This window comes from Diaporthe amygdali (genome assembly GCF_026229845.1).
Source record: "Diaporthe amygdali strain CAA958 chromosome Unknown NODE_23_length_778278_cov_65_433824, whole genome shotgun sequence".
Classification (NCBI taxonomy): domain Eukaryota; kingdom Fungi; phylum Ascomycota; class Sordariomycetes; order Diaporthales; family Diaporthaceae; genus Diaporthe; species Diaporthe amygdali.
In genome coordinates this window covers 452,472-475,576 of record NW_026517043.1, presented here as the reverse complement: position 1 = coordinate 475,576, position 23,105 = coordinate 452,472, and the positions used below count along the sequence as shown (strand labels likewise).

Genomic DNA, 23,105 nt, shown 5'->3' with positions numbered 1-23,105 from the left:
AGTCTTGAGCCATTGTATTGTCAGATTTCGATCAATACGCTCAAATCTTAGTCCTTGCACACAAATGTGGGCCGTGATGCGAAGCTGGCAAATACTGTAATTTATCCGGCATCCTTAGCTCTGGTACTCTTGGTGCCCCTCTTTCCCGTCTGTCCTACCATGCTCGTCCCAAAATGCCCCGAGGGTCGCGAATTGTATGGGAAAATACGAGCATGTCTACACCGTGTAACCATTTCGCGTTGCCTTGTGCCGGCCAAGAGAATCCATGATGTAGAGTTTCTACCGATTGCGTAGTATCAGAACATGCTCTACCTTAATAAATCCCCGGGATCCCACCATCCTTCAATTCCGGTGCACCCGTACTCGTCGTGCACTCAGGTGAAACTCTGCACAAATAAGACCCAATATGACGCGACTCGAACATATTGTCCTGCCGATGCTTTGGCTCAGCAGTGTAACAAGTGCTGCACTTGTGGGGTCATCTACGCTGCAGGACTTCTCAAGTCTCGTGTAAGAAATCGAAGCCCAAACATTCAACAAAAAATACACGGTCTTACTTGTAACAGCGTCTTTGGTGACAGCTATACGGATGATGGACCAGAATATTACACACCGGAACCCAGCCAGAATCTCGTAAGCATTTACATTGATAAACTAATCAAGGTATCGTTTACTCTGTACTCACACATTACCAGTCGACTGTCACTTCCACCGGGGGACGGATCTGGCCGCAATATATCCAACAGTACACAGGCATTAACCTGTATGACTATGCAGTATCTGGAGCTGTCTGTGACACATACTTTTCGCCCTCAAAGCGAAATGGAGTCAAGCAGAATCAGATACCATATTTCTTGAAAGACAAGGACTACGTTGGTGACGGATCACTTATAAATCCTAGCAATGAGACAATCTAGTGAGTGGACCGTCATCGGCTCATTTGCCGCTTTTAGGCCAGTAAGGATCACATTTGCTGATCAGAATATGGAAGCGCTATCTGGATTGGCACAAATGATCGTACGTATAATCCTTCTCCCGCTACGGGAACCCATCTGTCTTTTATTACCATCTTCCAGATTGCATCGATTCGGGCTCCGTGACGGGCGACTAACACATACCAGTCGGGCCAGCTGCTTTCTTCACCGACAACCGCGTGAGCCTCACAATCCTCGACTATATCGACTGTGTCTATGAGCAGCTCGATGCTCTCCACGAGGCCGGCGCGCGTAACTTTGTGCTACTCAACCTCGCGCCGCTCAACTTCGCGCCCATGTATGCACTGCCCGAGAATGGCGGCACAATCAACACGACTTTCTGGAAAGACGAGGAGACCTACAATGCCAATGTGACACAGGTTAGCGAGAAAATGCGCCAATACGTCGCGCTCATTAACAGTATATACAACTACCGCACGTCAGAGGAGGTCCAAATCTCCGATCGCTACCCAGCAAGCTCGTTCACGATCTTTGACGTGCACTCGTTGGTAAGCACTTTGTTTATGGCCGGCTTTGCGTCCTCTCGTATGTCTTCGCAGAAACCAATTTGCTGACTGCCAAATCAAAAAACAGTTGAGCGACATGTGGAACAACCCGGCTTCGTATCTCAATGGAACTGCCCCAGTGAACGTGACCTCAACGATCACTGCGTGCGGCGCTGCCTGCAACGACTCTTCAGTTCGAGATAGCTATCTGTGGTACGACTCGCTGCACCCGTCAGAGCAGACTGATAGAGTCATCGCTCGGGCCTTCGTGGACATTGCAACCGGAAATAGCACCTGGGGTCGGACGTGGAAATCGCCCAGTATCTAGAACCAAAAATGGCCACTAGGAGTCTCTATCAAAATCAAATATTCAAGACGAAGTGGTCATTATCGTTGGTCATTTAGTGTGTCCTCTCTCCAGCGTGTTCTTCGAGGTCTGGCCTGTCTAGGCTTGCAACAGAAGTGTACGTATCGCTGGGGAGTATTGATCTTCCGGCCGTATTGCTGAGCGCCGCTGGGTAACAAACAAGATTTGATTTTCACCAGTGGCTGGGAACGAATTACAAGACTTTGATTTATCCTTCAAGTATGGCTCATACACGGGAAGTCCAAATATTCTTACCCTTGTATTAGGATTTCTACGTAAGTTTAAAAAAAACACAGTTGTTGCGGCGTGTCCGTACATCATTTTGTGTTGCAATACAGTGGAACATCATTAATAGGGAATCCGACCCATGAGCCGATTCTTACATGTAATGTCAACATCTTGTTCTCAACGGGCTGGTGCTTATATCATACCGATCTGCATATGGTGTGTCTGCGTTGATGTTATTTCTCACATTTACTTCTATTTACGGTGAAGAATAGTGGACAGGGTGCGACCCTGCCCCTACGAGTGGAACTTGATGGAATTTCCCCGCAGTATTAGGCACGACTACCGGGCGGCATGCCGTGCCGGATGCACTCCCGTGGGAACCCCGAGGCCGGTGGATGCGTAATCACCTAAGTAGGCTATTTGAATGGCTGAAGTGATTCTCTTCCTGCTACTCTTATTTCTCACGGCCGGACCCATTCATTTTACAAACATAACACTCATCGCGAAGGCTACATAGGCTGCACCGTCCAAGTACTCAACCAGTCATCACTTCGCCATGTGGGCTGGTTCTGAAGTTGCACAGCACAAGTCCGCTGATTCGTGCTGGACTGTGATACATGGCAAAGTCTACGATATTACAAGTTTCCTGGACAAGCACCCAGGCGGCCGAAGCATACTTCTGAGGCAGGGAGGCGCTGTGAGTCTATGCAGCTTGAGTCGGTCGGGATCTGTGTATTGACCAGGATCCATAGGACGCCACAGCGGAATTCGACCAGATACACTCCTTGGACGTCATCGAGGACCTGCCCGAGGGCAGTCTCAAGGGCGATCTGGATCCCTCGACAGTTGATTCACTGAATGTCCCGGCAGATCCGCCAAGTGCCACGGCACCAGCCGACAGCAAAGAAGTGAGGCCGCTCTCCCTCTGCGTCAGGGCCAGCGACTTCCGAGTCGAGGCTGAGAAGATCCTCAACCGCCGGACATGGATCTACATCTCCAGTAGCGCCAATGCCGGTCTCTCCTTGCAGGGCAATATCGATTCATGGTCCGAGGTAAACTTCCGGCCGAGAGTATTACGCAATGTGGCCAGTGTGTCTACGAAGTCATCTATACTCGGGAATCCTTCTATCGTGCCCTTCTTTGTCTCACCTATGGGCACTATGGGCATGGCGCATCCTGAAGGAGAGTTTGAGCTGGTGAATGCGCTGGCGCGCAAAGGCGTACACGGCATCACGTCAACAGCAAGCACCAAACCTCTTGAGAGTATCAAGCAATCGCATGCAGCGGAACTGGACAGGATCGGCGGGGAGGCGACCAGTCCATCGAGACTGTTTTTCCAGCTTTATATCCCGACAGATAGAGCGAAAGCTGTGGAATTAGTTCGGAAGGTAAGACAGGCTGGATACAAGGGCCTCTTCATCACTGTCGACACGGCTGTGTTAGGCAAGAGGACGGAGGATAGACGGAAACAGGCTGAAGAAACACTTGAAGATGGACTAGACCACAGTACATATTCGACCCCCGTAGGCAAGGAAAACAACGAGAACGCCTTTTCTCCTGCTGTCGGCGCGCGGCCCGTGCCGGGGCAGTTGAGCCCTATGGTCACCTGGGAAGACCTGGAGTGGATAAGGGAGGAATGGACAGGCCCCATTGTCCTGAAAGGAATCCAAACAGCCGAGGATGCAAAATTGGCGGCGGAGAACGACTGCCAGGGCATTCTACTTAGCAACCACGGTGGGAGGCAACAACACACAGCTCCGAGTGGGCTGTCCACCTTGCTGGAGATCCGGACGTACTGCCCCGAAGTGCTCGAGAAATTGGAGGTTTACGTGGACGGCGGATGCCTCGACGGAGCAGACGTGGTTAAGGCCTTAGCATTGGGCGCCACAGCGGTCGGCTTTGGCAGGCCTTTCTTTTATGCGCTGGCTGCCTATGGTGGACAGGGTGTCGAGAGATGCATAGATAGTAAGTGGAAACCCCGACTCATTGTCATGCGAGGCGATACTGACCAACGGAATCTAGTTTTGTCGGAAGAGGTGGCGCTGGGGATGGCGCTGTTGGGCGTGACCTCGATCGACCAGCTTCGGCCGGAGATGGTCAATGCCAGCCAACTTCTGAACAAGATGTGGAGACCAGAATTGCCGTCAATTCTGAGTCGATTGTAGTCGACATGCTGGTGCACAGACTGTAAACCTTAGAGCTCGTCTTTGTCTGCTTGATCAGTCTCCAGTGTCTGTGCATCTGCCGTTCCGCCGGGATAGCCTATATGAAAGCTTCTATGTGCTTACCCTACGCGTCGAAATGGCAAGACTCATAGATGATTGTATGGTCTGGGCAAGTCCCCGGTCACAGTCCGGTAGCTGTATGAGAGCGGGACGCTGCATGGTCGCAGTAGATTTAGGATTTGAACACATGTTGTATCTATATAGCGCCCCGATCAGGTAGTGAGAATGTATGCCTTCTCGGCTTTGCGAATGCACGCGCATGCCTGTCGTTTCCTCCCGTCAGTACCTTTTAGTTTCAGGACTCAAACAAATGGAAATAGAGACAAAACCTAGGACAAAGATCACATTCCTCAGAGATCCTTCAAATCCACTGACAAGCAAGTTTGTGGTCTTCGCCGCCGCCAGAGCAGGCGTGTGAAATAACACTGGTGGCCGTTGTGCTGACATTGGTCAACATATCTGGATAATGCCGTTGCGGTGGTTATTTGTCAGAACATAAATCCTCTATCTGCCCTTTTTCGGCGCTTTTTTATTCTATGGCTATTCCGCCTCGGTGGCAGATGCTGGCCGTTGCTTTGCCGATATAGCCCCCTTTGTCAAAGCGCACAGGGTTGGCTGAGCAAACTATGAGGAACAAGGATGGGTTAGAGTTGGTGTTGATTAGATATGGGTCCGGGCGAGCTGTGTCGATCGTGCAGGGACGCAGCTGGCTTCAACCAGTGTAGGATGGACTCCGCGCTAGAAACTATTTCTGGGCCCAAATAGGTATAATAGCGATCCAGATCTTGACAAAGACCATCCGAGCCAGAAGAGACCGTCGTGGGCCAGACGGGCCAGCATTGAAAATCACAAGCTTTTCTTCTGGCAGAGGTGTTACAAGAACTCCAGCTGGTGTCACATTTGTCGCCAGCTTGTTTCTTGGTCTTCCGCTCTCATACAATCCTCTCGTCATTGTTTGTGGTCCAAGGGCAGCAACAATCTTTCGAGATGGTTTACAGCATTGGTGAACTTGTCCCGCAGCTCGCCAACCTTACGGTTCGCGCCACAAGTTCATTTACTAATACAGCAGGAGGGCAGAACTTCACGCATTGCTGTCTGGTTGCTATCAATCAATCCCTCACAGTCACCGGGCCGAACAGCACACTGTCTCTCACAACGCCGTCGTACTTCCTGCCGCCTGTGACCTTGCCGGAACTCGAGTCTGCCCTCATAGGCGACCAGAACTCCTTCCCATGCGGCACATCATGGAGCGGCAATCCAGATACAGTGCCGGTAGTTCGGGTTCCATATCATTGGTGTTTATCTCAATGTGCAGGATGGGAGATAAGCCACATCAATATGCTTCAACAATGGGTCGGGCCTTTGGTCCAGTTCATCCTACCTAGCCTTGCATTTTGCCTGAATGTACCGAGGGCAAGCAAACTGGCGATGCCAGATGTGGCATCCCGAGCGCGCCCACGGAGCTTGACCTGGTTTGCGGCGTATTGTATAAGGTTACTGTGGGCTTTGGTCCTCGCAACGGTCGACACCATTGTTTGGCTGTCCATCTGCTTCGCTTTTGCCGGGCCAATGCTCCTAAGTGCGATGTATGAGTATGTGTTGGACAGCAAAGTATTGGAGTTCCTTGAGGCGTCCAAAGAAAGTGGGAGGTGTGATAGCACAAACATCTCCCCAAGATTGAGGGCGCAGTTGCTGCTGGCAGTGGTAGTTGGGAACTTGCGAATATCCACGGGCCGAAGGATCTCCATGTTCTCTCAATGGGATGCGGAGACGAACCGGAGAAGGCTGTCTATAGGTGATATCCTCAAAGATAACACCTGGACAAGGATAATGACCATGATCGACGAGGATGAGTCAGATACTGCGTGGCATGGTGGCAAGGTCCTGTTGTCAACGAAGCTAAAGGCCATTCTCAACTCACAGGCAAGGTATGTCCTTCCTGAGAATTCATGTCCAACAACCACTATTTAACATTCATAGCTTTGGGACGACTATTGGGGCACCGATTCTTTTCTTCGTTGGTGGCTTTATTTACACCATACTGGGCATTGAGAACGGGAGTCTCCAGGGCGATGACACAGTCCACGCTCTGGCTTTCGGGATGTGTAAGTCACACGAGGCCGAGAAGCTTGATTCACGCTCACATTGTAACCAGGGTGGATGACAGTCCCACATCTCGCCATAGTGTCTTGCGCCATGCTCGCGTCCCCAAGCCTCAGTGTTTTACAAGGTATTGTATGGGATGGTGGCGCGATAGCATCCCGGGAGAGATCGGAAAGGGGCTCCTGGGACTTGGTGAAAACTAAAGTCGAAAGTTATGCGGCAGGCAGGTGGATTGCGAAAAAGACTAGCAGGTATCAACTGCTCAACTCCATGTACGACGGCCAGTTCAAGACCGTAACGCTCTGGAATCGCGGCCCAAACAAGAAGCGATGGGTGGACGAAGCCATCAGAGACTACGCCGCCAACTTTGAGGAGCATGGCGACCGACTAAGACCTCCGCAAGAGATCCGTAAACGATTGGACTTGGACCTCGGGGACCAGGCCATGATCATGGTTGGAAGTGCCGTGCTGCTGATGTTACCATCTCTGCTTGCACTCCTGACATCGTACAACATGCCCCGGAAGGGCATTTCATGTCGAAGCGGTACATACCTGATATATGGTATCACCCAGGTCATTGAATGCATATTTTGGGTGTGGGAAGGGCGACTCAAGCGCATGTATGGTGAGAGATGGTCAGAAGCGCGGACCCGGGCAAAGACGATCAATTGGTGTGGCCAGACGTTTGTAGGATTCTTCGCTATCTTCACCACTGTCGTGAGCACCGTCATGCATTTACTTGGAGTATACAGGACGTGCGCCTGCAAGGTATTGTCATTCTCCTTTGTGCGCCAGCGAACACTTCCAACAGGCTCTAATGGCTGATCTGTTGGCATTAGGTACCGGTCAGCTACTGGCTGCACCCAGAAGCGCCAGGGGCATACGTCGACTTAAGTCCAGGGGGAGCTGAGGGCACAAAAGATGCCCAACGATGGTGCGTTACGTCTGGATCGGTTACCGTGGGGTTGGTTTGTGTTGTTTGTGCCTTTACTTGGTGGCATCAACGCAGGCTTCGAAGAGTCTTCAGGGTTGAAGCTGATAGCTTGGATGAAAGTCGAGTTGCTCCTCAACTCACGTTGGAGGAGAGCTACGAGACTATGGCCAAGGATGGAGACTCAACAAGGTTCTTCGCGCAGATCCCTTCCAGAAGTACATGAGAAGCCAGGGGAACAGAGATTTTCACATATTATCTCATTAAAACCAAAAATACCAGAGTATGAGCCGTTATCTTGAAAGCATGATGGAAGCGATCTGGGGTGTAAGCGAAGCTTGAGTGAAATTAGGTGTAGCGCTATCCGGACATTAAGCTTCCTGGAGATCGAAATCGTTAGTGTAGGATACTTGGCATATATTAGTCAAGGATAAGACGATATCTTCATGTCTTGCACGAATTTTTGAGGTGACTCAGTAGGTTGTCGATCTGCGTCTGTGTAAAAAGCTACCCAGGTGACTTTGGGCTTTAGATCAAGTTCCGGGCTCTCGCTTGGGACCCCTGGACGTCGTGCCGAAGCTCAGACGTGGGGTCACTGGGATCAACAACATCATTGGAACCGAACCTGGAAGCGTTCTATTCTATGCCCTTCATCCGACACCGGGAGGATTCAGCACCACCCAAAAAGGAAGGTTTACCGACTGTGCTAGAGCTGGTGCTCATTTGCGAGCTAGAAGATGAGTCTTGATCAAAAGGAAACTTCATATTCGTTGCTGTGAAGGTCCTTACGAGTTGTGGGCTAAACACCTCTTCCACCGGCCCTGTCAGACACCCTCCAAAGTGACGACCACAATGGCCTCAGAAACACCCGTGCGTCCCGAGCGGACGACTATTGGTGGTTCACTGGAGATTCCCCGGATGCTGAATGGATTGTGGCAACTCGCAGGAGGGCATGACAAGGACGTCAATATTGCTAATGCATCAGCGGCCATGGATGCGTTGTATGTGATAATATCTCCGTAGAAAACGATTGCTTGATTCTAACCACGGCCTAGAATAAGTAACGGTCTGGAGGGCTTCGATATGGCGGATCACTACGGGGAGGCCGGTGAGCATGAGCAGACGAGGAGATCCCTGACCACGTAACACGACTGACCTCCATTAGAGCTCGTCGTCGGGCATCACAACGCCAACTCCCGGGCGGGACTGACTGCCCTTACCAAGTGGTGCCCTGCAGAAGACGGAGTGAAGAGCTTTGAGAATGCAGAGGCAGCTGTCAACCTCGCTTTGAGGAGATTAGGACAGGACAAAATTCCCCTGCTGCAGTGTGAGCCAACCACCAACCGTTGTTAGCCCATCCAAGCTCTGGAAGCTCACTTACCAGCCGATAGATCACATCTGGGACTACACGGATGACACATACATCCACAACCTTACACACCTGACCAAGCTCCAGTCACAAGGCAAAATCGCTCACCTGGGTCTGACCAATACCGACGCCGCACATCTCGAGATGTTGCTTGACACTGGTTTTAATATTGCGACTAACCAGATCTCCTGCTCAGTCATCGACCGCCGTGTCGTTCGGGGCCGGCTGAATGACCTCTGCATATCGCGTGGCGTTGGCCTGCTTTGCTACGGAACGCTGCTTGGCGGGTTCGTCTCCGAGAAATGGCTTGGGCAGCCCGAGCCGAAGAACATCAATGCTCTGAACTGGTCTCTGAAGAAATACCTCCGCTTTATCTGGGCTGCCGGAGGATGGACTGTCTTCCAGGGTATTCTAGAAGCGCTTGCAACCGTGGCGAAGAAAAACGACGTCCCCATGTCTGCAGTGGCTTTGCGCTGGATTCTGGATATCCCATCTGTGAAAGCTGTCATTGTGGGGACGAGGCTGAGTGCCGACTCTGAGCAATATATCGACCAAAGCCTCTTGGCTTTCTCGTTCGAGCTGGATGACGAGGACAGGAGCATCATTGAGAAAGCTCAGGAGGCCCTTAGTGACATACCAGGTGATTGTGGAGATGAGTACCGAAGGCCGCCATATTTAACAGCTGCCGGGGACCTAAGTCACCATGTGAAGGATGCGGATCGGAGTAGGTCGGTGAGGGAGGCTGTCGAAGCCGGCCAGAGGATCGAATACTTGAGTGGTAGCAAATGGGAGCCCATATGCGTAAGTGCGAGAAACTTGCCTCGTGACTTGCAATGCTGACCCGCCAACCTCAGGGCTACTCCCGCGCCGTTCGCGTCGGTTCATCTATCCATGTCTCCGGTGTACGTATTACTCTGATCAGTTCTTTATGCATAATCCCCTCCTTGGTAGCCTTCTCGGCCGTTCCGCTGCAGGCTGTCTTGCTAGTAGTTAACATGTACCAGACGACCGCGAATCCACCAGTCTCCTCCTTGTCATGCGTCGGTGGTAGATCTGCAGCAAGTCAGGCAGTCTGGGCATTAGACATCATCGAAGGGGCGCTGAAAGCCCTTGGCTCGTCGATGAACGATATTGTCAGGACACGGGTCATCCTGTCCAGCAGGAAGGACGCTGAAGCAGTGAGTGAGGCTCACGGCGCGAGGATGAAGTGCGCCGGGATTCTCCCCGCAAACACACTCATCGAGGCGACTCTATATGAGGACGAGTTCTTGGTCGAGATCGAGGCATGGGCTGAGGTTGACTCTGGCGCGAGAGGCACGGTGCGAGTGTATAAATCGTAAAATTGTCTCTGTCCAGCATTGGCCAATCATCACAAAATCGATTTGATGCATATTTTCCGTGCCGCGACGCCCTTCAAGTCAACGCGCCAGCTCCCCCCCCCCCCCGCTAGATACATGAGCGTAGCTAAAGGATCTACTTCGAATTTCATTAAATATGGATTCACGGGTCCTCCCCGAAGTATGCCGCAACGGCGTAGATCCTGTACGGCGACCTAGTGTATTAATGCGAGCCCCGTGTAAGCTCCTTGATTCATTGCACCGGCGGCCTCAATCGTCTTGGCCGCAGTCTTTGCTTTATGTGCAACTGGTTGGACACAGATGCCGAGCCTGAGATCTAGCCAGTCTCTTCTCCGTCGTCATCAGCGGTAGGCTGGCTATCGGGCACTTCCAGCTCGTCTTCCTCCCCTGCTTCCGCCATTTCCTCGTCTTCATCTTGCTGCCCCTCCTCGCCGTCTTGGTCTTCTTCCTGGTCTTCATCATCACCTTCACCTTCTTCTTCTTCGCCTTCTTCCTCGTCCTCGCCTTCCTCATCGTCCTCGTCGCCCTCATCTTCGTCATCAGACGCACTGCTGCTCGATCCGGAGCTCGCCACGACCGACAGATCTGCGCTTCGGCGCAGGTTTGGAAACATCAAGGTCGGCGGTATATCCTGGTCGTAGTCATCAGGGACATCACTAAGGTCACTCTCGTCATCTGCGTCGTCGTGTTCAGGCCTCGGGCTCGCCGCCTCGCTCTCTTCGCCTTCCGCCGCAGCCTCTTCTTCACCTGCTTCGTTACCATCTTCTTGCTTTTCGTCAGCCTGCTCATCCTCGTTCTCATTCTCTTGCTTCATCTCAACATCTCCATCTCCATCCTCACCTTCACTCTCCTCCCCATCATTGCCCTCCAAGCCATTCTGTCCGCTGCCCGGACTGCCGCGCCGTGACCTCCGACCGTTGGATCTTTCACTGACGGCGGATTTTGGCGGGGGCTGCTCAGTAGCCCGCAAGGCTGCCTGTTCGGCCTTGCGGAGCACATCGGCCCGTCTGACACCAAGCAACCGACGGCGTGTAACTCCCTGATCTCCGGTATTGGAAGTGGACCTTTCCATCTTCTCACCGCCGTTGACACCGGCCGATGGCGCCTCACTAGATGCACGAGCCGTCGCTGGAATACCTGGATCATTATTTCTGTCCACAGCATTTGGATGTAGCAGGCCATTGAACTGCTCTTTTTCATGATTGCCATTTGTCTGCATTTCCGAGTCTTTGAGCCGATTGCGTTCTTCGATGACTTGTGAAGGCTCCGGGCCGGGAAGTTCCTTGGCAATACTTCGATAAAGATCGGAGTAGCAGTCATGAATCAAATCGTCAATCATACCTGCCTTCGTCAAGCCACCGTTCAGCTTTTTGAGCTCGATAGCATCCTTCATAGCGCTCAGGGCAGCATGGACCCTGTCCTTCGCGCCGGCCCAGTCGTTGATACGTTCTCCCAGTATATCGAACTCTTCGAAACTCATGTTCTTGAAAGTGTCCTCTTCTAGGGCTGGGATTTGATGGATACGGCGTAGTAACCTTGTGTATGCTTGTACACACGAAGCCCAAAGGTCGCTGAAGTGATAGAAGTCCGCACCTTTCTTGCGAATCTTGCGCAAGAGCAGCTCCATGTTCACATGATCCTTCGTGACCGTCAACAGCTTCACAGTGTATCGAACATACTGTTCAGTGTATACATGGTGGCGACCCGCACGCTCGGCGTCGCACTTCCATACGTTAATGGCCATCGTCTTCGTGATCATGTGTTCACGCAAGACAGCGAAAGCTGCTTGCGCTTCAGCGAGTTGGTCTGGAGGCTCGTCTTCGCGTGGATCGTATATCATGCGGGCGTGACGCATAATGATACGGTGCTGCCAGTGTGACTTGTCCTTATCACGGAAATGGCGCAAAGTCTCTATAACGTAGGCCTTCCAATCGTCAGACGACTGGATATTTTCTTGCTGGCTATGCTGTATGGCGTAAGGCTGCCGCTGAAGAATGCCAAACGCTTCCTGGGCGGTCAAGCTTTTTAGCGTAACGAGCTTGTACAAAATTGAGACAATCTTGTAATGTGGCTCAAGAATTGGATCCTGACCATGCCGGGGCTTGGGCAGGAGGGATACAACCTCGATTGTCTTCTCTAGAGCCTCGACGAGTCTCTTCACCGTCGGCAGCGTCTTCCGATCTTTCAGCTCAAGCGTATCCACTGGTTTCTGATGCATCTTCCATAGGCATTTGGAGAGCATATACGCGTTCTTCCAGTCGTTTGGCTTCCCTTTCATCGCTTTTCTGAATAATGTAGCCGCGTATTTCCACACCTCGTACTCGCTCATCTCTCTGTGCAGAAGCCGCTTGAATGTGCCACTCCCATTTGCTTCGGGGTAAAACCGAGCATAGTCGCTGTGCTGAAAAGGTTCCATCGCGAAAGGCTCGCGACTTGACGCATACATGCGCATCGCGAAGTTGTGGTAAAATTGGCTGAGCTTGTCCTCGTCATCTTTGGTCTCAGGCGTCCACGTATGGGAGTGTGACAATGCTAGTGTGTAGCAGTGAATTGCGTGACGCTGAAATTTTAGCAGCTCGCTGCGATCCTTATTCATCTTGTCAGCTGACCACAAGACTGCTTCGTCCAGTTCATAGTCGAAACATTCTGCCAGCCGGAACCACGCTTCCCACATGTCAGGCGTGAATTGCAGCTGTAGGCGTAAGAATGTCGCTCCAATACGGAGGTCGTCTGTTGCTCCCGGAGTTTGGCGACGATTCAGATCGACACCCTTGAATTTGGTGAGGGCTATCATGCCAAGGAGGAAGAACCAGCCATGTCTGGCGAGAGACGCTTCTGCTGTGTTGACAGTTGTCGCATCTAGCGGCACAGTGCCATCGAGTGCCTGATAAAGACGCAGAGGATGTATTGGCTTCTTGAGGTATTCTTGGAAATTGCGAAGGTTGTGAATCATGGGTGTGCTGGACCTGGCCTGCCCTATAGCACCTTGCATGTGCTCGATGGTGTTTTTGAGATCTGACTTGAGTAAATCCTTCATGGATATGCGATTGGCAAGGGTCGTGATCTTCTCGACGAGCTGCATCGCCTGTCGCTTTTCCAATTTCTCTGTCACGCACCCATGATCGTGGACCTCCCAGATGCCAACGCCCAGCCTGAGGCCATGCAAATCGTAGAGAACCTGGCCCAGATAGTCCTCCCAGTTCTCGATATTCTTTTGCTTCAGCAGTTCTATTCGCATCATTTTGAGGAATATCTTGTTTGACGCACTGCAGGCTTTTCTCAGCCCCAGAACTTGGTGTACAGCGTTCAAAAAGTCCGCTAAATCGTTGTCTGGCGTTTTGAAAATCCCAGAATCCTGGTGAATGCCAACCTTCATCAAGCAGTATTGCAGTGTCCAAGTTCTCACCTCCAGATCCCGCAAGCGTTCGAGTAATTCCTTGAAGATTGCGGATTTTGAAGGTGCTGGGGTAATGCCTAGAGGGAACTCGTCCTCCTGCATTACAGCAACGTGGATAAGACAGCTCAACCTCGCGAGGGCTGATGATGTAGACCGGATGTGCTCCTCGTCGATAATGTCGAACGCGGTATTGTCGTTCAATGCCAAAGAAAGCGCCGATACCATCATATCGTGGATGGACCTCAAGAGCTTCAGCAGAGCCATTTTTCGCGATTCCGGCGCCGCGGTCGAGTATGTCTCGCTGTCTATATCCTCGATGACCATCTCAATACTCTTTAGAAGGCAAGAGAATTGTTTAGTGGTGTACTTGATAGTGCCATATGCGTCACTCAAGCGAGACCACAAGAGAAGTCTGAGATCGGTGCTGCTAGTCAGAAGGAATTTCCACAAGTCTTTCAGACCTTGACTGGCACATTCCTTGATGGGCACCTTCGCGACATTTTCGCTCCCAGCCTTGTCTCCATTCGTGGCAGAGCCTTGGCCCGGTGTCACAAAAACGGCATCGGGGTTGAGAACTGGCTCGAGCGTGTCAATGACAGCCACAGGATCAGCCATTTCCTCCTGGAAAAGACCAAGAAAGAAATCCATGGTGGTTAGTTTACTGATCTCTCGATCCGCTTCGACAGCTGAGATCTCAGGCATGATAGCATTGTTCGGCAAGTCAACTCTGTCGTAGCCAGTTGTCGTCAGATAGTCCCGCAGGCTGTGCCAGCAAGCAAGGACGTGATCCCGCGAAATACCTTCAGCTAGGGTGGTTGAGAAGATACAAGCCCAGAGAAACCGTAAAGACAAGTCGATACTGGTATCAGCTGGTCGTGAGCGCCTCAGGTCAGATGCTAGATCCAACCACCGACCAAGACGACCTTTTGTACCAACTCGGATGGCAACGTCGACGCGGCTGTTTGGGTTCGTGATACGCTCGTAGACATCAAGGTACAGCTCAAATAACATCTGAACAAGGCTGTCCAGTTCCACCAGCTCGAATTCTCTGCTCTCTTGATCTTGGTCTTGAAGCAGGCCAATTTCATAAACAACTCGATCGTGGATGGCCTCATCAAAATGACTGATCACTTGAACGACTGCAGTCTTCAGCTGCTCAGACCACTTCTTCGTTGTGTAGCTCTTGGATATTAACAAAATCCAGTCAAATGCGGCGTCCTGAGCGGTCATCCAACCCGAGTTGACCCTCTTTACGAAAGCTTTCAAACCGCTGCGCTCATCAAAGCCAGCCGTCTCGACCACTCGTTGCGCACCTGGTTTGGTGTGTTCGAGGAAGGTATTCATGCCTAGCGTAGGGGTCTTCAGTTTAGTGAGGAAGACTTGTGCAATCTCTTCATCATACGAGACTAGGGAGTCACGTAGATCTATGCTAGCAGCATGTGTGATCTTTGAGGTCCTTTCCTCAATAGCACTGGAGTCGATAATTTCTCCAATCCTGTCAACCGTGGTTTTATCAGTGACCCCGAGATTTTCAAGGATATTCTTCGTTAACTGGAAGAGGTTCTGGTCGGCACCCTGAAAGGGTTGCAATTGTGTCGCCCGCAAATTTGTTTCGTTGACGGCTTCCTCAGTGAGTGTAGTTTCTCGTCTTCGCACCCTCTTCGGCCGCTTTGAATCAGCGTTCTCTTCCTCAGTTGGTTCTGGGAGGCCAGCCACGGACATCGATCGCTTCCTCGATGGCAATGACACGCTTCGCTGCCGATTTGCAGTACTTGCCCCGTTCTCTGCTTGCCCTTCCTTGGAAGAGGACTTCCCATCGGTCGGCGTCTCAAGCGCAGGACTATCTTGGGACATCTCCTGAACTAATGCGGTAGGAGACTGCTGGTCAACTTCCATTTGCAGAGCCTCTTCGTCTTCGTCTGGTCCGTCCGGAAGGTGGATGACGACTGCTCGTCCTGTGAAACCAACTTCGGTGACGAGGAAAACAAGACGCATGCCGATCTGCGCCCATGATAAAGTCGGGATGTCGATACTCAGTCTTGATAGATTGACATCTGCTGCCAACAATTTGTGGGCGGCTAGCTCTCTTGTCGGGTCCGGCAGGAAAGGCAACGGGTCCAAGTGTGGCTTTAGCAGCGAAGGCATCTCCTTCTCAATGAACGATTTCATAATAGGATGCGATAAAGCAGTGTCATCAGAGAGAATTTGGAGGTGATCCTTTAATTGTTCGCCGGCAAACCCCTCGGCCAATGACGGAGGCTCGGCTTCGACCAGGGCTGGGTCATCGTCCAGTTCTATTGCAGCTTCAAGACAATATCGACTCATGCGAGTACTGTCCAGGAAAGCCGCCGTCCTTGCCGTCCTTCTCCAGAGTTCGGCGTCCGACGGATCCCTGTCCAGAGCAGCAGTGAAGTCATCAAGTGCTTTCCGAGCGTTTGCTATCACTTCTGGCTCCTCGAAGACACTGTCTGAAGACGAGCCAGTCGGCTTCGACTTGTGTTTTATCCTATCCAAGAGAAATTGGCCATGGTTTTTGTGAGAGAGAAACAGGGCCTGCGGTAGACTAGCAGCGCTGCCATCTGGGTCTGTGCCAGTCACGTCGAGACCTGTGCCGAAAGTCGACTCGAGCGGCACAAAAGGGTTCTGCTGTCGTTCAGTGCGTTCATATTCGGTCGTACTCTCGGGCAGCTTGAATATGTCGGATAAGAAGAGGGAGTCGTAGGCCTCGGAGGCTTCGTCGAAGAACTGGGGGCCTTGGGCGTGGAGCTTGAGCGCATTCTGGAAAAGCTTCAGGGCTTCGTCGACCTGAATTGCGTCAGTCGCAGATATTGAAGGAAGCAGAGAAGGCGCAGTACCTGAAGCTCCTTGGTTGTGTCGACTTCCTCCTCGATGTTCTCCTCGGGCTCGAGGTTGATGGCCGAGAAGGGAGGCTGCGAGTTGTAAGTCAGCGCAGCGCGTCAGGTTTGGCAGTGACAGCAATCCCTACCATGGCGCGTCAAGTCCAATTGACACAAAAATATGTGCTGTGACGAAAAGCCCGAATTTTGGAATGGGAGCCACAGCCAGACCGAACAAGCCCCCCTTGTATCCAGTCTGTGATGTGGTTTGCGACGGTGGGCGTCTGGTCTGGATCTGCAACACAATCGAGGTGCTTTACGCGTAGCGAGGCTGATAATAATCCAGACGCCTGGGCGGTGCGCCAAAGACCTGCCTGCCGCGCTGCAGGTGTGTTTGAGCTCTGGGCATCTGGCCCCAGCTCCCCCCGGCCGCCCTGACAGCTCGGCATTGGCCACCTGGACAGGGGTCCACCGGCCTGCCCAGCCTGCATGCTGTAGGACCCCAAGCTTCCAAGGCAACTCGACCTAGGATCCCACTTTTTGCCAACTGTTTGCTGATCGCGCAGCACCTGGGCTGGAGCTGAACGAGTGGACAAGTATTGGCCCGGCCCTTCGTTCGCGTACTTCGACCACCGCACGCTCCTGTCTCATCAGTGATTAGACTACTTCAACACAGCCGCAGACACATTCACCCAACGACCGCCCGTGCAGCCCTTGTCTCAGAGGTCGCATGCCGAGTACGTGTCCATTGGTTTCGTTCTCTCTGGCGGTGCTCTGCCTTTCCGGCGATTTGTTGCTTCGAGCCGCTGCGAACTGAAGCTTCACAAGCAGATCCATTTGCTCTCGTGTCGCAAGGGGAGGACGTCGTCGCCATGGTTGCGCCAGCTGTTCCAGAGTGTGTGCCCGATCTCTCTGCTGCTCAATTGACCTTTAACTGATGGCATCATCCTCAGAATCACGGAGGAAGTCCTACAGGAATCCATCGATGCTCGCACTGAGTCCCTCGTCTCCCTCCGCGAACTTGGTCCTCCAGATCTTGTCCACCTCTTGAAACAGCAGGCTCGCAACTCTGGCAAACATGTATGCTAGGAGCCTGTCTCTTCCCCGATAGTATCCTGCCGAGAGCCAACAATTAACCTTGATTTAGATTGGTGTATACCACCATGTGACTGGCGTGGATGCGTCCTCTTCTGCCAGTTTGGCTGCGTACATAAACACACTTACCTACAAAGAGCATGGGCAGGCGCAGACTGCCAAGATCGTCGAGGGTGTATACTGGTATGGTCTCATCTATGTGCCTGATGCATGTCCCTCGAGCTAACAATCATGCGTGGGCAGCTGCTACAATGCCTTCTCCAGACTAGACATGCGCGTCCATGTCACTATCCCAGGAACGGTCGAAAGCTATTGTGTTGATGAAAGGGGCGAGAAGAGGAAGGCAACAGATGATCTGTGGCTGGAAACCTACCTGTGCAGCGTGCTGCGCGCCTACTCCTACGCCGACGATGGTAGTGGTGACACAATCAGAAAGGTCATGGGCGTGCGGCGCTTCAACCCAGTAACGAACACGGAGACTGAACAGCGCTTTCTGGCTGCTGCGGAGCAGTTGTTCTTCAGGGGTGAGTCGACCGAGGTGGCATTGTGATACGACGGGATGCTAACTCCCTACCAGGCTGGCAGCTTGGCTCGGACTCTATCGTTCAGGTACCGAATATTGTCTCGAACCACCTCACTACCGGCCTCCTGAAATACTTCGAAACCACGGGTCGCTACTCATCCGGCATCAATCTTTTCGAGAAGCTCCGAACCCAAAATGTGGAGGTTGCGTCACTGTTGGCCAAGGTCTTGTTCATGGGCAATGAAGAAGTGGAGGGGGTCCGAGCTTTGCACACAGCTCTCAAAGAAAGACCGATGGACTATGTAATGCTCGACACACAAGCCGATTTCCTGTTGAAGAAAGCGCAAAATGCTTCAACTCAGGATCAAAAGGAGGACCGCCTACGAATGGCGCTGGGATGCGCTGACAGGAGCACAATCGCAGCCCCGAGCGAGTTCGGAACGTGGGCAAGGCTCGCCGAGGTATACGTCGCCATGGAAGACTGGGAAAACGCGCTCACGATCCTGAACTCATGCCCAATGTTCACATACCAGGACAAGGACGCACCTCTGATGCCAGAACCCAAAGACGTCTACCTTCCAACACTGCCTGAAACAAGGCTCGACGAGATTGATAGCGAGCCAGAGTCGAGATACGCAGAGCAAGTGGAGCCTAGCTTGCTCAACCTGCGCGCTGCCTCGTACCGGGGAACATTCAAAAAAGCCTACGGGATCCTGACAGAGATGACAGCCAAGATCGGATGGGATCAGCTACTTAAAATTCGGAGCAATGTGTTTGTTATGGAGGACGAATACCGAACTGAGAAGCAGGATGCCGGGCCCCCCGTCCCAGCGAAGCGTGGACCTAGCACCGACGTCCTTCGTGGGACACCGGAGCCTACCACGAATGGTGATCAGTCAGATGAAGATGCATCTGAAACAGACTCGAAGCCAACGGATACTGATGCGACTGGTCAGTCGTCGGTATCGAATGGGGATGGTGGGGATGTAGAGAAGCCAACCGTCGCCGCCGATCCCGGAGAACCCAAAGTTGAGGAGAACGTACGTACACAAGCATTCAGGCAGCCAATTTTTGCGCATACAGCTGACTCGACTTCACAGGGCACCGCAACTCAACCAGAAGAGAATCTATCCCGCTTGAATAACAAGCGTCTGTGCGAGCGTTGGTTGGACAGCCTGTTCATGGTTCTCTACGAGGATCTGCGCGTTTATACCATCTGGCGAACGCAGATGGCTCAATACCGCGCTCAATCCATGCAATATAAGAAGTCTGCCGAAGAATGGGAGATACTCGGCTCCCTTGCGCATCGTCTCCAGCACACCGAGGAGGCTGTCGAGGCCTACCGGGCATGCCTTTCCCAGCGTTTCAGCCCCAAGGCCCTAACTGGAATTCTGAAGGTGTTTGAGAAACAGAAGAACACGAGGGAAACTGTGGCAGCGACGATCCGCCTCGTCACTTGGCAATACCGTTGGTACAGCGAGTTCAGCCCGGAACTGCTACACACAATCAGGACGCTCATCGAGGATGAGGGCGCTGTGAAGGTGAGGAGTATCATCCAAGCGACGAGTCTGCCGCAGAACGTGCTAGACTTGACGCATCACTACGCGGCTCTGTGCGCCACTTTCAGGAGCAGTGGGACAGATGGTTAAGGAACCCGCGGATCCGACCTGCGGCTGAGGCGAGGCGTACACATTTTGGAGGGGATGAAAAGTTGACGACAGGCATGGGAGTTTTCACTGGAGCTTGATACCTTTTTGACGTTGTAGTACGTGGCGCCTATAATCCATAACTTCAAAAGAGCACATTGATACGCCCGCCCGTGTCCTGTGAGGTCGGACATAACATACTATAAAACACGAAGGTCACCCATGGCCTTGAATGACCACAAACTTCTGTACTTGATAAACACGCATCTCGTCAGGACTGTACCACTGCTACACATTTGTTGCCCAAAATATGATTGCCACCTGCATATATCACCATCGGCTTCGTTTCGACCCGGCCGCCTCGATTGCCATATCGTATCAGTGAGTTGATCGAAGAAGTAAGGAGTTGGAAATTAGACTGGACTCAGGTGAATCTCTGATAGGCGACAGGCAGCCTCTTTGCGAGATGAGTACCGCGTGACCAGCAAGCCTACCTTGCTCCACCCACCCCCGAAGCATGATCGAGGATGATCACACGACCGTGAGCGACGACACTTCTGAGCAGAACCTATTCAGGCTTCAACGAGCGGGCAAGGGCTATATTTATGCGTTGTAAGTCTGTTATCCATTATGTAACGTTCTATAACCCCAGCGACCCACGACCAGCGGCGGCCCCCAAGTACCCGTTGTGCGATCCTTACCCACCTCAATCTCTAGCCCGTGTCCACTACGCAACAGCCATCGTGTACCGCAAATTGTCAGTGCGAGAAGGTTCCTATGGTCATATTTTGCAAGGCCAGTGGTGCAAGTTGAGAAGCAACGGCCCCGTTTCCACCACCCCGTCCGAAGCCGCGCCGGCCAGGGGCAAGACAGCTAAACGACAGAGGGGGCTGAAAAGAGAGACGAGTGGAAATTGATAAACATGCTGTAGTCATCAGCGAGTGCTGACTGAGTTGCTGGGTGGAGGCTGAATGGTTTTCCATGTTCTGGTATCAGCCAGTATCTAAGCTGGTAGTTCACTCTTATTTTGGTAGAGACTGGATGGACCACTAGATGTTCTGTAAAACATACAGCACCTGCGACAGTCAAACAAGAAATTCATACAAATCTCGGGGATATTCTGACATTGGTATAAAGACAATCAAGCTTCCAGTTGAATGATTCTACTCTCACCTGCACCAGGATCAAGGCGAGATTTTCATCCGGTGTAAAACTGTATCTTGAGCCTGGAGGGCCAAGCCTACCCGGTGTTGGGCGTAGTCCACCAGTCGAGACTCCTTTCTCCACATGTCGCTTGGTCCATCTCGCTCAAGCATGCAGTCTAGTCCCATGCAATGGTGCATTGACGAGCTGCATGCCAAAAAAGTGGGAAGTGGCTTCCCCCAAGATGAGATGTGTACCAAAAACGTAGTTTCTCTGGGTCACCCGTGGGATTCGAGATCGCCAGACTACAAAGGGGTTCGATCAATACAGCAGGGCAACAGGAAATGCCAGAAACAGGCAGAGCTGGCCAAAAGCTACTTCGGCTGAGAAACAATCAATTCACCCCCAAGGCATGGCCACTTGGCGCTTTCGATTGGCGCACTTGCCGTACCAAAAGCATGGCAAGTGAAGCAATTTTCGAATCTGATGCAGCATAACGTGAGTGGGCGTGATTTCAATAAGAGACGCGACTGTAGGCAATCTAGGCAACAATTAGCTCTGTGTTGACACCAGGCAATAACGTTGAGCAAGGTAAAGGAAGGGTGCGATATCAGAATTTTCAGTGTTATCTGATCACGGAATCACCATGCACAATAGGCAATGGCGGTTCTCAATGATGATAAAGAGTTGTTGTCATCCTTTGAACACAAAAAAAGTATGCTTCAAGACTTACGATTTCAAGGGCTCGTCGACTCTGGATGCGTAAATTGTCGTCGGTCGATCAAGAACAGGATGTCGTTATTCAACCGCACCCGGATTTGACCCTGCCATATTCCATCGCCAGCAGAGACTGTCATCAGCCGTCAACTGGGGGAACACCCATTGCTGGAGTGCTTTCTCTAGAAAGAAGACCTTTTCTCGCGACGATTTGACATCTTCCGCGGGGGGCTGAGGCCAGTGAATCTCGAGAGCTTTCACACTGATCGATCCATTGTCAAGCTCTTCCCCGCGGCGCCTGCGATTTCGAGAGGCTGACAACAGCGTTCACTGTGGCTGAATATGCTAGGGACATTTTGCATCGTCGTGAGGTTGGGCAAACTTGCCGGCTGTGTGTTAAAGGAGCGTGTGGAACGTAGCGGCACAGTCAGATCTCGGTGTGTGTGCAGAGACGGAAAATTTGTCGCCAGGTGGATTTTTTTGGGATGGTTTAAGGGCGGTGGTCGTTGTGGCCCGTGCACCCGATGTCCAGCTTTTGCAGTGCAACACTTCTCACAACTTACACGCTCAGAGGAACACCATCAAGCATCAACGACACATGCTCTTTGAAGCATTCGGGACGCTGTTCAACTCCCATCAAGTGCCATGGTCGAGTTGATTTCTTGACTAGACATGAAGACACAGCTATCAAGGAGATAGCGAGCCACATATCGAAGTGACCTACCCGTACCGATATGGCGTCATGCCCATCGCTCAAGTCTCGCAGGCAGTTTCGTAAAGATCCCACGCTGTGGTGGTCTTGAAGTTTACGTCAGTCACTTTCTCTTGCCGAGGATCCAGTTCTTCGGGCTGAGCTAAGTTGACGCCGCGAACGCGGAAGCCTCTCGCCACGAGCCGACCGGATATATCCAGGCTGTTTCCGCACTGCTGTACCCACCACAAAGCTCCAACATCAGGGCATCCTGACCAAGATATTGGACATTCCCATGAGGAGCTCAAGCAGCTACTGTACTTTCTGCTAGCACTCTAGCGCACTTCAAACAGGCCGACAGGGCACCAACTTGTCATCTGCCGCGTACAGAATCTTTTACCAGGTCCCAACGTTGCATCGCTTCTCGCCTTTGCAGTATGAGCGTTTTGCCGAACCTCGATCAGATTTAAATCCTTCAGGTGGCTCTCGGCCTGTCTGGCGAGCTCGATCTCGCTGTTCAGGCAAGTGACAACATTAGTTGATTTCCATATGGTCCACCTCTGCTGCAAAAGCGCGGAACATGTCCGATGTTCACATGTTACGGCTCCTTGACCCGTGGCTCTTTTGGCTCACCATCGCAGCTTCCATTCCCCCGAGGTAGACCAGGATCTCATATGGCCATGGGCTCTTAGTATATACACCACGGCAAATAGGCCCATACATTCAACTCGCATACTGCACCAGGTCGCTGACATTCGCCTGGGGCTATTAGATCGGCACTGTCAGCTTACCAACTCCATGCAGTCATGCAGCCACATCTCAAGATCATCTATACTGTGGATCCGCGTTTGCTTAGCTGTGCTCGGTTAGGCAAGCCAACAGCAATACTGTACCACAGTACCAAAGTTCGGACTCTCAGGCTGTGAAAAGGGGCAACGGCTTAGACGTCATCAGGGTGCGGAACAACGAAGTCTTCCCACATCGCCCACATTTTC

General features: G+C 52.1%; 6 protein-coding genes across 6 annotated transcripts; 5 read left to right on the top strand and 1 right to left on the bottom strand.

The window, feature by feature from the left end:
- Positions 1–406: 406 nt before the first annotated feature.
- Positions 407–1,808, top strand: J7T55_004862 (acetyl esterase; the record flags this gene model as incomplete). The annotated part of the gene is made up of 6 exons (XM_053130596.1): positions 407–510; positions 567–633; positions 696–916; positions 992–1,017; positions 1,122–1,483; positions 1,569–1,808. 6 exons carry the CDS (start codon positions 407–409, stop codon positions 1,806–1,808), a joined length of 1,020 nt encoding a protein of 339 aa, XP_052991288.1.
- An 823-nt stretch (positions 1,809–2,631) lies between these two features.
- On the top strand, positions 2,632–4,240 carry J7T55_004861 (l-lactate dehydrogenase; the record flags this gene model as incomplete). The annotated part of the gene is made up of 3 exons (XM_053130595.1): positions 2,632–2,772; positions 2,828–4,040; positions 4,098–4,240. The coding sequence occupies 3 exons, from the start codon at positions 2,632–2,634 to the stop codon at positions 4,238–4,240; spliced, it is 1,497 nt and encodes a 498-aa protein (XP_052991287.1).
- A 1,047-nt stretch (positions 4,241–5,287) lies between these two features.
- Positions 5,288–7,228, top strand: J7T55_004860 (uncharacterized protein; the record flags this gene model as incomplete). Its single annotated transcript, XM_053130594.1, has 4 exons — positions 5,288–5,348; positions 5,424–6,228; positions 6,281–6,405; positions 6,486–7,228. 4 exons carry the CDS (start codon positions 5,288–5,290, stop codon positions 7,226–7,228), a joined length of 1,734 nt encoding a protein of 577 aa, XP_052991286.1.
- Positions 7,229–8,186: 958 nt separating this feature from the next.
- On the top strand, positions 8,187–10,043 carry J7T55_004859 (uncharacterized protein; the record flags this gene model as incomplete). Its single annotated transcript, XM_053130593.1, has 5 exons — positions 8,187–8,335; positions 8,390–8,442; positions 8,500–8,661; positions 8,726–9,504; positions 9,558–10,043. The coding sequence occupies 5 exons, from the start codon at positions 8,187–8,189 to the stop codon at positions 10,041–10,043; spliced, it is 1,629 nt and encodes a 542-aa protein (XP_052991285.1).
- A 334-nt stretch (positions 10,044–10,377) lies between these two features.
- On the bottom strand, positions 10,378–16,447 carry J7T55_004858 (uncharacterized protein; the record flags this gene model as incomplete). Its single annotated transcript, XM_053130592.1, has 3 exons — positions 10,378–16,263; positions 16,314–16,388; positions 16,445–16,447. The coding sequence occupies 3 exons, from the start codon at positions 16,445–16,447 to the stop codon at positions 10,378–10,380; spliced, it is 5,964 nt and encodes a 1,987-aa protein (XP_052991284.1).
- Positions 16,448–16,556: 109 nt separating this feature from the next.
- On the top strand, positions 16,557–19,562 carry J7T55_004857 (uncharacterized protein; the record flags this gene model as incomplete). The annotated part of the gene is made up of 9 exons (XM_053130591.1): positions 16,557–16,571; positions 16,642–16,789; positions 16,862–16,915; positions 16,972–17,140; positions 17,249–17,375; positions 17,443–17,573; positions 17,634–17,914; positions 17,968–18,953; positions 19,014–19,562. 9 exons carry the CDS (start codon positions 16,557–16,559, stop codon positions 19,560–19,562), a joined length of 2,460 nt encoding a protein of 819 aa, XP_052991283.1.
- Positions 19,563–23,105: the final 3,543 nt, after the last annotated feature.